The sequence below is a fragment of the Rhyacophila brunnea genome, unplaced genomic scaffold (assembly GCF_057557595.1).
Source record: "Rhyacophila brunnea isolate RB1 unplaced genomic scaffold, BYU_Rbru_1.0 scaffold_7, whole genome shotgun sequence".
Classification (NCBI taxonomy): Eukaryota; Metazoa; Arthropoda; class Insecta; order Trichoptera; family Rhyacophilidae; genus Rhyacophila; species Rhyacophila brunnea.
In genome coordinates, this window is record NW_028233339.1 from 16,333,382 (window position 1) to 16,350,104 (window position 16,723).

The 16,723-nt window shown below is 31.4% G+C and overlaps 1 protein-coding gene across 6 annotated transcripts in view; it reads left to right on the forward strand.

The window, feature by feature from the left end:
- The window catches only part of LOC147064540 (phosphatase and actin regulator 2), a 588,368-nt gene that overhangs the window by 254,970 nt on the left and 316,675 nt on the right, over positions 1–16,723 (forward strand). For all 6 annotated transcript variants that reach the window (XM_085958439.1, XM_085958436.1, XM_085958433.1 and 3 more), the window contains one exon: positions 968–1,132. In XM_085958439.1, the coding sequence (XP_085814565.1) occupies positions 968–1,132 (165 nt within the window). The remainder of the gene's footprint in view (positions 1–967; positions 1,133–16,723) is intronic.

Consider the following 16,723-nt stretch of genomic DNA (forward strand, 5'->3'; position numbering starts at 1 on the left):
ACATGTCAATGAATATATTATTATTGTTACTAATAGAATAATAAACAGAACGTAAAATGGACGTATGTTGGATTTATATGAGAAATAATATTTCGTTTGACAGGCGTCTTTTGCACCCGCGACCCGCAATCCGCACATCGCCCAGCGACGATCATTTTAGACCGTGCCTCAACTAATGCATGGCCTTAATTAACAACATTGAATCGTTATGTTTGAGGCTTTCACGTTTGTTTGTTATCGTAATAAGTAGGGTTGTCACCGCGTGTTCTTCCTTCTTCTTCCCTCGACGTTTCTCTTCAGAATGACCTCGCAGCGGCCCCGAAATATTGAGGGAAAATGGAGATAGAACACGTGGTGACAGAACAACAATATAATATTACGAATAACATTGTATTGTACACATATCGTCGGTGTTTTGTAAAAAGGGCGAATTAACCAAAATGCTACTTTCCAGGAGGAGGATTTTTAACTTTTGACATTTATTTGTTTTTTACCTGAAGATGTTATAAATATCTAACAAGTTTATAATGAAGCTTAGAAAGAATACTGGCATTATAATAGGTATTATTATATAATATTTTCAAAGGCCTAATATGTCTCATTTGCTTTTTATTTTCTAATTTTAATTAATTTAATTTTAGTCGATTATCGTTTTTAAGTACTTTCTTGTGGAGATAAAAATTCGCCGTTTTTACACAACAAAGCTAGTGGGGTACATATTGTATTTTCATTAAAATCTCGATTTTGCCAAAATGGTTGATTCGCCCTTTTTACAAAACAACGACGATATTTTTGTTGATAAGTTGTCCTTTAATGATTATATTTAAACAGATAATAATGGAGCCTCCAAACGGCACTTATTTAAGTGATCGGATTGGTTATATAATAATAGCTATATATATTTAAAATTTGTTATAAAGCTATAATGTCCATTATTTTAATGTTTTCTTCTTTTCTATTGTTACAGCAAAAAAGCAGAATGGTGCTGCTCTGCGGACGAATAGTTTGGGGGCGGGGGCGCGGACGCCGCCCCTCGAACGGAAGTCCCGCTTCTCCGCCCTTGGAAAGTTCTTCAAACCCTGGAAGTGGAAGAGAAAAAAGAAGTCCGACAAGTTTGAGGCCGCCTCCAGATGTATGTATACTTCAGACTTATATTTTAGTCATTGCCTAGTCTTAGGCAATGACTAAAGTCATTGACACGCGGATAGTATTCGTTGACAGAAGTTAGAATTTTGTACCTAAAATAACGTGAATTTTTAAAATTTACTTCATATTATGCTAAGTATACGATGCAGAATCGTTTTAATCGGTGATCTAACAGGTTACGCGACAATTTGAATAATATTTTTATCGACATGACTAATAGTAATACTAATCAATATTAAAGCATACTATGAATAGGTACTTAGAACCCAAACCAATTCAATGAAAAAAAATTGAAAACCACAATGTGAGGGAAGACCCTTGAAGGTAAACAACTATTTTCCTCGATGAATTATTATTCAAAATCTAATGTAAAATAACGATTTCGTAATGGGCTGGTTTGACTGAACCGTGTCTGGGATTCTCTTATAAATCGTGTCTTTAATTTTCTATGAAAACTCTTAAATTATAAACAGCAAATAAACAAATTGACACCAGACGAACAATTATCTCACTAAATTATAAAATAATATATTTATATATTTAGTGTGTAAACCTAGAAAATATTTCATGGGTTCTTATTCTTTTTTGCTAAATTTGTAAACCATTATGTAAAAACATATTTTTATTTTATTTTATTTAGTTGACATGCGAAATTAATCCCCCCCCCTATAATTTGACATACTTGTGGAGAAGGTTCACTATCCCTGAACTAGGCAGTACAATACAGTACTATGATACTCTTATAAAGTTATAATAACATATAAATTAATATAACAATTACTTAATCCATACAATTTTAAACTACATATTATGTACATCATTAGTGTTAGTATCCATTCATGTTAAGTATATATTCTCTTTAACGTTTAAAGTGTAAACAATAGCCACAAGATCAGTTGTAAAGTCCGACATTTTTTTGCTTAACATGAGATATCCCGGTTTTGTTGGAGCAAGTAGGTGTATAATATTATATATAATATAAATAATGAAAACACTGTTTTGATTCATATGTTTATATGCGACATTTTATATTTATAAAATACGGAACTCCCACTTGATGCGAAATATAATAATTATTATACTCAACATCCTCTGGTGCTATTGAATTCGAAAAAAACTCTAAGGAAAATGTATTTACCTTATTTTATGTATAGGTACCTAGCTATCGATGTAATTTGTGTGTGGGTCATTTTACATGAAAATTTCCCTAATACTTTGTAGACTGCCAATCCCCTTAAGGCCATGCATTAGTTGAGGCACGGTCTAAAAAGATCGTTGCTAGGCGATGCGCGGATTGCGGGTGGCGGGTGAAAATGACGCCTGTCAAACGAAATATTATTTGTCATATAAATCCAACATCCGTCCATTTTATGTTCTGTTTATTGTTCTATTAGTAACAATAATAATAAATTCATTGACATGTTTTCTTTTTAAAGTAAATGGGTAACGTTTTTAGTCATCTTTACACGATTTTAGAATTAATTGACCCGTCGCCATCACGCAGCAAAGCGACGTGTTCCTGGGTCAACATTCTCTCACTGAATGGCAGCGAGTCCAAAATTTCGTCGCGCGTACAGTTGAAAATTATTTGGCGTTTCACTGATGCGTCACCTTAAACTCCATCAGTTACAATGTAACTATATTACAGGTAGTAAATTCGTGTAACTTTACACGAATTTACTACCTGTAATATAAACCAGTGCCTACCATTTGAAAAGAAAAATAAATACCAACCTACCCTAAACATATCTGAAAATTATCGCTATAAGAAATATGTATAACATATCTATTATATTATATTTAAAAAAATCTATTTGTCGATAGGTATCTATTTCATTTTAATCGCATTGTATATTATTATTATATAGTTTTAAAGTTTTCTTGCTAACTATTTATTACGTCAGTGATATTGTACTTTTAAAATAACTTTTTATGAGTCTACTTGGTTTTCAAATATTATGCTGGTGACTGCTGATTGTTCGCACACTGAGATCTATAGGGTCAAAACTGCAAAAAAAATCAAAAATGACTTACGAATGCAGTTCGATAGAAAAAAAATCTATTTTTAAATGCTATATTAACTGCTACTTGGAAGCAGTGGCTTCCTATACAATTGCGTCCATGATTATTTTATATTTCAAATTTTAATTTAGAGCTATATAGAGGCATTATCTTACATGATCATTGGTATCATTGGTACAATATTTATTGTGCTATACTTCCGTATTTTTCAGCTGTCTACTGCAATTAAATAAATTGTAGTTAATTATTTAACATTCAAACTCAAATTACTCAAGATCATGTTATTTGCAGTTATGACTCTATAGATCTCAGTGTGCTGTATGGTAACATTTTAATAGGTAGTAAATGGTCGGCTCGGCTCCCAGTCTGCAGTCACATACGGTTTGAAGGGTTACATTATTTTCTTTCATTCTGCGGCAGATAAATTACTGGTAGTCCTACGTGCTTACGGACGTAACTTCTTTAGTATTATATTAATCACTGTAATTATTATCAACTATGTATCTCTGCAATCTCAGATATCTAGTAGTAACAAGGAGACACCCGATATTCAGTTTTTGAGTTATTAATCTTTAGGGGTAATTTCCCCTTCTGAAATATCTTTGCTCAAGTTTCTATGAAGTTAACACACCGTGTATAAGTTAATTAAAAGCCTTAGCGATATTTTAAGCATCGATCAAATGATAAATTACGTTTATTGAGGAGCTGTTAACAGTATTAATTATTTAAGCCACTTATTTTTTAATACCGTTTAAGTTCGTTTAATGTATTTATCTATCACCGATTCGTTTAAGTAGCCTATTGTAATAATAATAAAGTTCTCGATAAATGATTGCGTCGTGTAATTTTCGTTGGTCAGTGAACGTTGGTTATTTAGATATAGGTAGGTACCTACAAAGTAATTAGTTTTTATGGACTCTTAAATTATACTTACTAGTTGATATTATTTAGTGTCTTATTTATGCGACACGTTTACCCATTCCTATTCCTGTTTTAATACTGTAGTTAAGTTAGTTCATGAGAATTATTTTAATGTAATACCATATACCAGGGGGGGCAAACTGCGGCCCGCCGGGTATTTTTTTGCGGCCCGCCATCATTAATTGTTGTATTTCTTATTACGAATAACTTTTTTATAATTTTTAAAAAAAATATTTACAATAGATTAAAATTTGAAGAATTTAATACCATATACCAGGGGGGGGCAAACTGCGGCCCGCCGGGTATTTTTTTGCGGCCCGCCATCATTAATTGTTGTATTTCTTATTACGAATAACTTTTTTTATAATTTTTCAAAAAAATATTTACAATAGATTAAAATTTGAAGAATTTGTTGTTTCGTAAATGTATTATCTCAGTACGTCTTCCTTGCGTCTCGTCTCACACTATGTAACCACTATTTTCTACGTTGAACATCGTGACACATTTAAATACTTTTAACTCCGCGTTGCAAGGAAAAAAAATATATGCCCATGATATGATAAAAAGTTTGAATGGATTTTAATTAAAACTCAAGTTATTCCTTCGACAAATATCGAATAATAACGAGGACCACTTTCCAACTTTGAAGTTGCTGAATATACCAGAACATAAATTTGAAGAATATGGTAAAATTTTTAAAGCTCTGAATGACGATTTTTCACAAAGATTTGGTGACTTCCGAAAAATTGAGACAAGTTTAGCAATAGTACGCGATCCATTTTCAATAGATATTGATAGTGTACCAACAGAGCTACAATTTGAAATTATTGATCTGCAGTGTGACACTGATTTAAGAGAATCGTATCGTCGTGAAGAAATCTCCAAATTTTACAATGCCCTTATTTCAAACGAATTCGACCAACTTAAAGATTATGCAAGAAAAATGTTGGTTATTTTTAGATCAACCTATATAATATGTGAACAAACATTTTTGATCATGAACCTCAATAAAAGTTCTTTACGATCAAATATCTCCGATGCCCATTTACAAACAGTTTTGAGAATATCAACTACAAAATTAACACCTGAATTTAAAAAAAATGTTACAAAATGTACAACAGTTTCATTTTTCTCATTATTTTTTTGTAATGTTTATTTTTCGTGATAATAAATAGTGTATATCTAAAAAGTGTATTTTACTTGCGGCCCGCCGCTCATTTTCAATTCTTGAATTTGGCCCTCCATCCAAAAAGTTTGCCCCCCCCTGCCATATACACTGGAACCCCGATCTACCGTTCTCGCATAAATCGTTTTCCCGCACGGATCGTTCCTTTTTGAATGTCCGTAAAAGTATTCGTAGGATGTTTATCACATTTGAATGGTCAAAGACATAGCTTATAATCAGTATCTTTAGAATTATCTTGAAATGTGTTAATCGTACCCATTTTTTGAATAATATAATACCTAATTCTTGTCAAATTTGGGATCACAAAGATTATAAAATATATTTTTTTAACGTAAATATGTCACTATATAATGTTAACATTAATTTTACTAATGGTTTTGTAAATGCGTTTAAAAATTGATAAATCTAAAAAATCATAACACCACTGCACATGGATGTAGTGAAATATGACTATATTCTAAAACATTGGAGCGAGAGGTTTAAAAGAATACTATTTTATGTAATACAAATACTTTATGCAGTCATCAAAAAATGTTTAACATAAATATAAATAATAATAAGGCTTTAAAATTATATAAATAGATTATCTACAACGTTTAAGGAATGTCCAGGGGTATGCTCTGAAAATACCATAAAAGCTCCATTTTGACCTTTGCCGAGCATGTGGACCCTTATAGGAAAGGAGGTCGAGAAAAAAGTAAAATACAGTCATATAACATTTTGAAATTAAAAACATGGCATTAGAGTAATTAGTTTTGGGGTTTAGAATTAGTAATATTGTATATTTTCAGGCTGAAATATTTTTTATTGACGTTTTACAGATTTTTTCATTCAATAATTATTTTTTCTCTTATTTCTCTCAAAATAGACATCATCCCTTAGAATCTGAAGGCTGTCTATATGAGTGTCCGATCATTTTTTTTATAAGTTGAATCTTTTATAGTGAAAATATTATGTTATTCTTATTTAATCGGATAATGTAATGAGTGTGTAACATTTGTTATCATTTTTGGAAGTTTTTCAGCTGCAGGTCGTCAATTATTAAAAAAGATACTTGAAAAAATTCGCCTAAAATAATATTATACTTACTTATTTAAATTTGTTGTTAACTAATTATCGATAAATTTGTAGTTACAATACTTTGACATTGATGATTATCAATCGACATAATAATATCATTATTTTATTGAACGTTTTAGTGCATATTTTTTTTCAAAATCCATTTAAACAGAATACCTATAGTTATATTATTCTGTTTAAATGTAGTACAATAACCAATAGCATTGCTCGTCAAGCAATCGTCACCTTGGTTAGAACGATTTGATAGTTTTGAGGTAATTGTGTTTAAACGGTGAGTTCAGTTATAATGCGATGTTGGTACTAGTATATAATACGTCACTAAAATGTCCACTAGTGAGAGACCAAAGAACATTTTGACGATTAAGAACAATTTAATTTTGTGCTAATAATTAAAAAAAAAATCAATGATTCTTTCTCTTATAATGTACCTATTATAAACTGGGTGACGATATCAATAATCAAATTTTAATTAAGTATCACTATATTTGCTTCTAATCGGAGCATATGGGGCTCCACAGGGTGAAGGTTATAATATACTTTTTATGAGGAAAATTTTTAGCCATCCGCTTTATCTCATTGAGTCATTGCACTGGATAAAATACCTATATTAAAATGTATATTTGTTATCGAAGATAGTATCTTTTACAACGACAATAACGTTTTTCTGTCTCGCTCAAAAAACATTTTCGTCTATTCCACGTATTGTGACTTGAAATTAGGTATCTATACAGATGATAATCAGTAAGGAAATTATCTATCATAATTTGGGGGCGGTCTTGGATTTCGAATATGAATTTTCAATAATATATTCTTAAAAAAACTATTTTATAACGATGCTATCGGCTAGATACGGTTTTCTGTGGATCTATTCTATACTTATCGACCGCTAAAGTGATAAAATGGTAAATAGAATCAAACTTAGGGTAAGTTTGTATCTAAGTATTAGCACTTATTGTAACAATTATAATAAGTTGATTTTTATTGTTGCAATAAGTGCTATATTTTAACAGCAGATACAAACCAACCCTAAGTTTGATAATATCTATCACTTTAGCGGTCGATAAATATAGAATAGACCCACTGACAGAAATGTTATAATAATATTGGCGTTGATCTATTTTTCGTAATTATAAAACTTAAAATTGCATTGTCGTATTTGTATCCCCTATTTTACAACGTTTTTATTAGGTCGTATTCTTATTTGTCCGGTGGTTGTTTATCCGGTACAAATCTTGCAATCGATTTTTAACTAATTTCCCGACTAGCTAGACATTTGAAACTTTTAGAATATATCAGAACACGATCCCAATGCATTTTCCCATCTTTAAGTAGAATTGAATCCAGCCATCTTTAAGTAGAATTGATTTCATTTTCAGTTAATTCTGTTTTGTATGAAAAATCGTTTCTGGAAAATCCGTAAAAAGAAAAAGTCTACTATTGGTTGCTAAGAGGGTGGTCGTAGCAACTAAATTATTAATATATACGTGCGTTACTATGGAAATCAAAATGAAATGTCAAAATGACATTTCAGTATTCTATTTGTTTGTTTGTGTGTTTATTTACTTCATATCAAGTACAAGTTTGAGCATATTGAGCTCAATAATTCAACAGAAAATTTAAAAACGTTGTATATAACTAGTTATTTTTATCTTGTAATTATATAATATAACTACAAAATAAATATTGAATAGTAATTAGGTTGTATTGAACATTATTGTTACCCAACAAACATATTATTATTATTATTATTATTATTATTACACCATGGCATTATTTTTATTCGCTCGGTCGCACTTGAAATCAACAAGTAAATTAAATATTCATTCTGAGAAAGTGTAAACATACGCAACCTGTATTTGAAAGGATGTAATAAAAATCAATAATTATACAGTTGACAAATTTTTGTGCAGTGATCTGTTTTTAAGTCAAAGGCCATAAATAATGTCTGTGTTAAATTACCATAAAATCGTGTCAAATTTTCGAAGAACGCATTTATGTTGATGTTTATTGTGCAGTGGCAGAGATTAAATATTAAATGATAATATTTTGTTTGAACATAATATTATTTAAAACACCTCAGCGAGTTACCAATTAGAAAAAATAACTTTGAAACATATTGATAAGGAACCCGATTCTACTATTGGCACTATAAATTGATAGAAAAATCAGAATTTAAAATACTTAGGTACCTACGAAATACAAAATAAATATTTGTACCCAGTTGGGCAGGACTCGAACCTGCATCCCTAGGGTTTCGGATTTCGGACCTTATATTGCGTTAATATTGACAAACTTCTTTGGTAATTATTATCAAGTTATCTTAAAATTTTACTTTTTACATACTTATCTGAAAAATATGCTAATAAGTTTAAATTAGATTGTTCTTATATTCAATGAACAACATACAAAATTTACAAATATACCTGGATTTTGTTATTAAAGCTTGATAGTATTTGAAGCACCTTATAAACATAATATTAATTTAACTATTTCTTTATTCAACGAATAATTCACAAGATTTAAGAATATACCATTCTAATTATTGAACATACATAATTCTGAAAACATTCATGAGAAAATATAGCCGATAGAAAAAATCTTTTTTCGAAAAAGACACCCGGCTGGAATCGAACCAGCGTCTCTTGGGTTTCGCGCCGAGTTTTGTGACCTGTGCATGCAAAGAGCGCGAAACACAAGAGACGCTGGTTCGATTCCAGCTGGATGTCTTACTTTTTTTCGAAAAAAGATTTTTTCTATTGGCAATATTTTCTCATGAGTGTTTTCAGAATTATGTATGTTATATATTAATATGGAATTTTTGAAAATGCAGTTATCTCCACAATATTTAATTTCGTAATATTTTAAGATACTATTAAGAACTATACACATAAACACGTAGATGCATCGTTATTATTGCATGCTTTAACCATATACCTTAATTGCAATTCACGACTATTATTGTAATAATTTACAAGATTTATAAATATAGCTTTCTTATTGATTATATAAATACATAAATTAAGTTAAAAAGTTTATTTGTTTACCATAAATAAAATCCGGGTTATTTCGTTACCATATTTTATTAACTACATTAGCCTAGTGCAGGGGTCGGCAAACCATGGCTCACGAGCCGCATGCGGCTCTTTGGGTGCTCGCGTGCGGCTCTTTGCCAAATTCCCAATTCCCAACTTTACAAAAAAAGTATGATTGTTGTTGTTTTAAATCCGCCCATTCCAAAAGTCGACAACTTTAATTTTTCTCCATTTCATATTGACATCAGCACTTTAGAAATACATTTTTTTTGGTGGATTTGACAAGCAGAGTTATGGAGCTCCAAACTTGTAGGTCTTGCTACCAAAATAGAGGATTTTGAAAGAGAAAAATGCAATTTAATTTCACAATACAGCGGAGCGCTCTAAAAGATCTAAATAAGTAATAAGTTAGATGCTACGATTTTTAATACATGGTATAGCTTTCCAAACTCATATTCCCCCAAAGAAATCTTCCTAAAGAAATGCAAGGAAGGTCATTTGTTCACATTGGTTTCAAGGACTGCGTGAAAATTATATGTAACTCATTTTCTGTAATAATTATATTTATAATTTCAACAATAAAAAACTTATATTTGCGTTAGTTTTATTCGCAAAATCGTCTTCGCTTAATAAATAAACAATAAAATTCACTTCAATAAAATATATTTGTAAAAATACATGTATGGCTCTCGAATTTTTTTTTAACCATTGTGATACTCATATTTGGCACTTTTGGTCCAAGAGTTTGCCGACCCCTGGCCTAGTGCATAGAACGGCCATCTATGTATAATATATTATATTGGATATGTGGCTGCCCATCGTGAATCTCAAACATGCCTAATTTATTTAAGTAATACCTACATAGTCAATAACTATATCATTCATCAAACCATATTTTAACACATACGCCACAAGTCACCTTAGTCACCATCCAGACAAAGTGACCTCTGCTACTAGACGCAAGCCTTCACATTTTTATCAAATTGCTTAATTCGCGACTTCCTATTACAATGTATTTTTGAGACAATTGAACAAATCAAATGTGACCTCGTCAACAAATTCTTTCGGAAGCAATATGAAGAGGCTGTTTAGACTCCGACCTCTGACAAGTTGGTTCCGGGCGACAAAAAAAATTTGCTGACAACAGTGTCGCTCTATACATGCCATTGCTTTCGATCAATATATAAAGGAGGTAATTTTACCTACTTTATCACTTATCACTCAGCACTCACAGTCAATCAACGTAACCACGACCAACGGGTAACCGCTTTACCCTGTCCGATCGGTATAGTAACTTCCTAGAAATAACATCATTGAATTCTACTTTAAACACTGTCTGTAAATATTATTTATTATTGGGGATTAATAAATGGGGTATAATTTTGTAATCGCGCAACTAAGCCTTCTTATTCTTGGAGTCAACCAAACCTACCTCTCCACTCCTTACTCCTCGAAATAGATATATTATATTACAAATGGAATAGTACAAAACTTAAATCCATAAGAATTTAAATTCAAATTATATAAGTACCTTCGGTCGATAGAATTAATATTAAAAATATATTTGAGCTAAACTAATCTCTATGCCTACAGGTACAATATTCAGGATATGCAAAACGTGATTGCTGAATGTATGACCATATAGGTACATATACCCACGAGTAGGTATATTATGTATGATTCAATGTTCCGTGTATATATACAACATAGTAAATAGTTCAAATTTTAATTCAAATGATTTGCAACTGCACTTTTTAATACATACGGTATTTTTATTTGGGAGAGCCGCGTCTCTTTAAAGGATCAGATGCAGATGAGCGTCACTAAAAACCATACCAATCAATTAATACCATCATCCAAGGGTACTTGATGGAATTTGAAAGTAGATTACCATTGATTCAAGTTGTCTAATAAGTATTGCATTTTAACGGTTTAAGCGACCCGGATTTCGCTTCTGACACTGCATGCACTATGCACATTCACATGGTATGGTATACATAATAATTATATACAACGAACATTGTTACAAACTGTTTATACAATATACAGGTGCCAACTTCAAATTCTCTTTCTTTACATCGTTATACAATAATATTGCGACCATACATACCGAAATTAAATTCTATTTAAATAAAATAAAACAAGTTGACGTTAGGTTAATATTATATTTTTGTTTAGAAAAAAAAACGATGTTTTAAATCAAACCTAAAATAGGCAGGTATATTAAAAATAAGAATTATTTGAAAATCTTTTCGATAACGACTAAATGAGTATTAAAAAAACATAAAAGAATATAATTAAGATACTTTTATCAATAAATCGTATTACATTGCAAGCTTCGTATTCTACCGCTAGACGTCCTAGTCGCCTAGCATTCACCTAACCTTGGACCTAAAGTATGTACCTAATAAGTCGATCAAGTGACTAATATCCATTTCTCGTAAAAACAAAAATCTGTTAATTCAACACCTCCATTCTATGGACGTCCATATTATCTTCTTATAATCGATTATAGTATATACAAATTAATATATGTACATATGTAGGTATTTACCGGTAAGTAAATTATTCGCTAATACCAGCTAGTATCTACTACACAGTATATACATATTCCACAGGGAACGTCAATATTCTATAGACATCGATCCATAATGACGAGCTTACGAACCCATATGATCTCAGGTGGTTTATGGCTTAGTCCGATGAGCAGATAATACTACAAGGCGTTATTAAATTTATTACCAACTTATTTATGTAGAGTACAAAATCCTTTAATGTTACCTTTTAACAAAAGATAGATTATTTCCCAAAGAAAACTCCCACAAAAAGCTCTCGACACGCGATAAGAAACGATCCACATAACCTGATCGATCGGGACTTGAAACAAAATACATTACTATGACTTACATTCTCTTTTATATAGATAATTGCTCTACGGTTAAACTTAGCCGGCTCGCACATCTAAACTCGTCTCGTCTGCAACATGTCGAATACGTCGATTTGGCGTAATCGTTATTCACAAAACACACGTTATCTTATGGACCTTCGCACACTGCTGGAATGAAACGTGTTGTTTGAAAAAAACAGTTGGTGTCGCTAGGTCGCTCGCCGTCAGTGTTGCAGTTACGCTTGCGCAAACCGCTACAAGTCAGCCATTTTAATTCAAATATCATCGGTTGCCGTATCTCCTACACAGTCAATGACAGACGAGCTCACTAATATTTACTTTGTCCAAAAGATTGAATTATAAGTATACGTGCATATATCGCACCGTGAGTCACGTGAGTGTAAAAACAAGGCATCTGCAAAAGACATATTTAGGATATATTAGGGTTTGAAGTCTTCGTTTTGTTAGGACAAATAGAGTTTCTAAAAAAAAACATAATATTTGGTTTATATCTACATTATATTGCAAGTTCTTTCAGTTACTTCACTTTTACATTATCAAGTTCACGACTTTTGCAGTTCTTTTGCATTTAATCTCGAATTTGAAAAAATTGCAGATGCCTTGGTTTTACACTCACAGTGCGAATTATGATTATATAAGGGGAGACCACTTCAGAAGATTTCTTCGCTTAATACATAATAATCGCTGCTTCGGCGTCTGATGCCATTTTTGTTTGGCGTTTCGAGAGGTTGCAATTATTGTCACTATCGCTAGGCTAATTCATATGTGCGTGACCGGCTATTCAACATGAATGCGACATTCCTAAAAGGTTTGAATTGTGGATGTGTAGTATCGTCAGTGCCTAAGTATGGTGGCTATTTGTGGTAACATCTAGTAACCATCATGTGCGGAAAATTTAGGTTCCGCCATCATATTTTTGAAAAAAGCTATCTCTTCAGTATTCACTCACACTGCATAGATTGCTTCTCACACGTTCCAGAATTTTGCCACACGCAATCGGAAGCTACTAACGTACTAACTATAAAGTCTTCAAGTATCTTGAAAATAATGATTAAATTTTATTTCTCAATAAAAAATGAGAAAAAACAAGCATCATGGAGGTGGAGGATTGCTTAATCATTTCAGCTTTTATCATTTATTTATAGTTATATACCAGCGGCAAATAAATACTCTTTGTTCGTGGAATAATATTCTAATTTTATTAGATTCAATAAGAACAGTAATTCGACATGGATTGATATCAAATACCTGATAATAGCACTGCTATTATTACCAGGTAGGTAGGACTTGATACGAGCACCTACTGGAGTGCTAACCTGCTTTTAAACATTCAACATTTTATATAAACATAATATAGGAAATGATTGAATTGGTAATTTACTTATGTACCTACCTACCTATTTTTTACGACGTTTTTCTTAGCTCGTTTTCTAGTTTGTCCGGTGGTTGTTTATCCAGTACAAATCTTGCAATCGATTTTTAACTAACTTCCCGACTAACTAAACATTTGAAACTTTTAGAATATATCAGAACACGACGCCAATCCAATGCATTCTTTTAATACATTTAGCCATCATTAAGTAGAATTGAATTCATTTTCAGTTAATTCTGTTTTGTATGGAAAGTTATTTCGGAAGAAATCCGCAATCCAATCCACTATTATTGGTTGCTAAGGGGGTGGTCCTAGCAACTAAATTATTATCATATACGTGCGTTACTCTGGAAATAAAACTGAAATTTCAGTATTCTATATTTGTTTGTTGCAAAATAGCAAAAAAATGATTTGTTGACAATTGCCTTATTTGTCCTAATTATTAATACATTGAATTGTCAAGTTTATATGATTCAACAGAAAATTTAAAAACGTGGTATATAAAAAGTTCTTTTTATCTTGTAATTATTTTTCTTACTTTCATATTATGTATTTCAGTGGTTTTTAATGTGTATTTATTTGTAAGCATTTTATTTGGACATGAATCTGATCTCAATGCTAACGATGAACTGTGATGCGGCCTCTTGAATACGTACCCTTTTTCGACCAACCAGATAAATCAGTATAAAAATCACTGCGAGATAATAATATATCGCTCACGAGAAAACAAAACCTCGTATGCCACAAAACACGAGACAAAGAAAACTCTCTCTAGTCATTATCAAGGCATAAAAATTCTTCATTTTTTGTATTTCCCTATTAAGATTAACAGTAGAATACGAAAAATACGTGATAAATTTAATGGAATCATGAAAATAATATTGATTTTTTCATCCTATGAACAAATAGTGTCATGTGGCATACGAGGTATTGTTTTCTCATGAGCGATATGTGTAATAGATGCTTTGTTTGAAAAAAATATTATATGCATCATTATAAATCACCCTTTTATTAACAATCGATATGTATGATCGAGTGCAAAATGATTATAGGCCTAAATAGTAGGTAGGGTACATATTGTACCTGTTGGGGAGGGAATCGATAGTTCAAAAGCTAAGTTTAATATAAGAAATCGAACAATATTAATTTTTGAAAATTTGCTGTTACTTTTCGTAACATGTAGGGTGGTATGTACAGGATAGTTGCTCCTATATTTTTTTTTGTTAACGTGTATAATAATAATATATATACTTATATAATTTTATAAATGGTACATTGCTGATTGGTAAGTGTAACATACCTACATAATAAATTACAAATTAATCACCAATCGTAACTCGTAAGCAAGTCAAATTCGTTGTTTGAGACTTTCGCGGTTGTTTGTTACTATGTCGTATTAGATTTTTGTGTTCTCAGCGTGTGTTCTTGCTCCTTTCCTCGGCGAAATGAAATTGTTGTTAATGTACTTATTAATTAGTTTGGTTCTTTACGCACAAATTGACACCAGAATTGCACCAATCAGATTAACCATTCTCTCGCTACAATGGTCTCAAGCATTGTAAATCTATCAAAATCATAGGTCCGCGGTACGGCATCCCCCGCCGCCTGATGAGCTTAGTGCGATAATATTATATATGACGCATAAAGCCTAAGAACAAACCTATGCACTTATATATTTACACGGAACGTAATACTTATTCTTGAAGAGTATTTGCCTGCTATTTTTTATACAATGCGATCTGTCATTTTTATTATTATTATAGGTATTTTTTTCTCTTCAAACGCGTGCCATAGGTTCGTCACCACTGTTATACATGATGTAAAATGATTTTTTTATACACTTAATTTTTTTTATTGAAAAAAATCCTGAGAATATTGAGAAAAGGTAATATACCTAGTTCGTTTTTCGTGTCGGGCCACAAGTCCCGGAATTATCTCAAACATGTTTGGCAACCCTACTAATGGTAGGTACCTACGTAATATCATGATAAATAATACACTTTAACTTAAATGCTGATAATCTTGTATAATTATGAAAGTACTATATAAAGTAATTATATTTATTTACCCACGTTAATTTGTACGCCTGATAGAACTTAATTAGTACATCAGCCAGACCTGCTAAGTCAGCTACTATGGAACTTTGTGACCTTTATGCCTAGTACTTAGGTTATTACGTGATTTTCATTATTGTTAATAGCTACTGAGGAAAATAATTTACTTATCTCCTGAAATTTCCGCCTACACAGTTTTCAGAACTGTTGTTAGTTTCAAACTATTAACCTTTTATTGCAGAATTTGTAGTAAGTAATTAACTATTTGATCGTGTAATATTTGCACTATTTAATTGTACACTGGAATTTATGGAATATTTACCCGTCAATATATTAGTTTATGAATTCATATCCTGCTCGCAATTCGCTTATATATTATCGTAGTTGGACGAGCAAGTCTCAAAGAGAATTATGTACTGTTGACGGCCTATTCCAGATAATGTGACGAATTGTGGCGAATAGTTCTCTTTAGTTTAGTTTAGTAATATGTCCATGATATTGGGCAGAACATTTTAGAAAGAGAAATGAATATTTAAAAAAGGTTATTCCGTATTTCTCCACACTCGAGAATCAAACCCTGTTTCAGCCTCACTCAGAAGGCAAACCACTTTCCATTATTTTTGTGTTAAAATGCATTAAACATTGAATAGTTTTGTTACAAGTAACAACTTCAACGCTTATGAATACGGTTTAACTTAAGGAATCCAATCCCGAGCCAAATTTTTGATCCCGGGATTTCGGGATTACAATGTGACTATCCCGGGATGACATTTTTTTTGATGGTTAATATAAAATTTTTATATATACAAAACACATTGATAACATCGGTCTAAAGTAAATCTATTATAGTTAAATTTATACTATTTAAGATATTTATTGTTGATATTGTGACGTTCAATCTTGGAAATACATAGGTTTAATGGAGTAAATAATATTTTAATATAAATAATACTGTGAGAGTAAAACAGCTTTATTTATTTATGTAAAGATAACAAATACAAG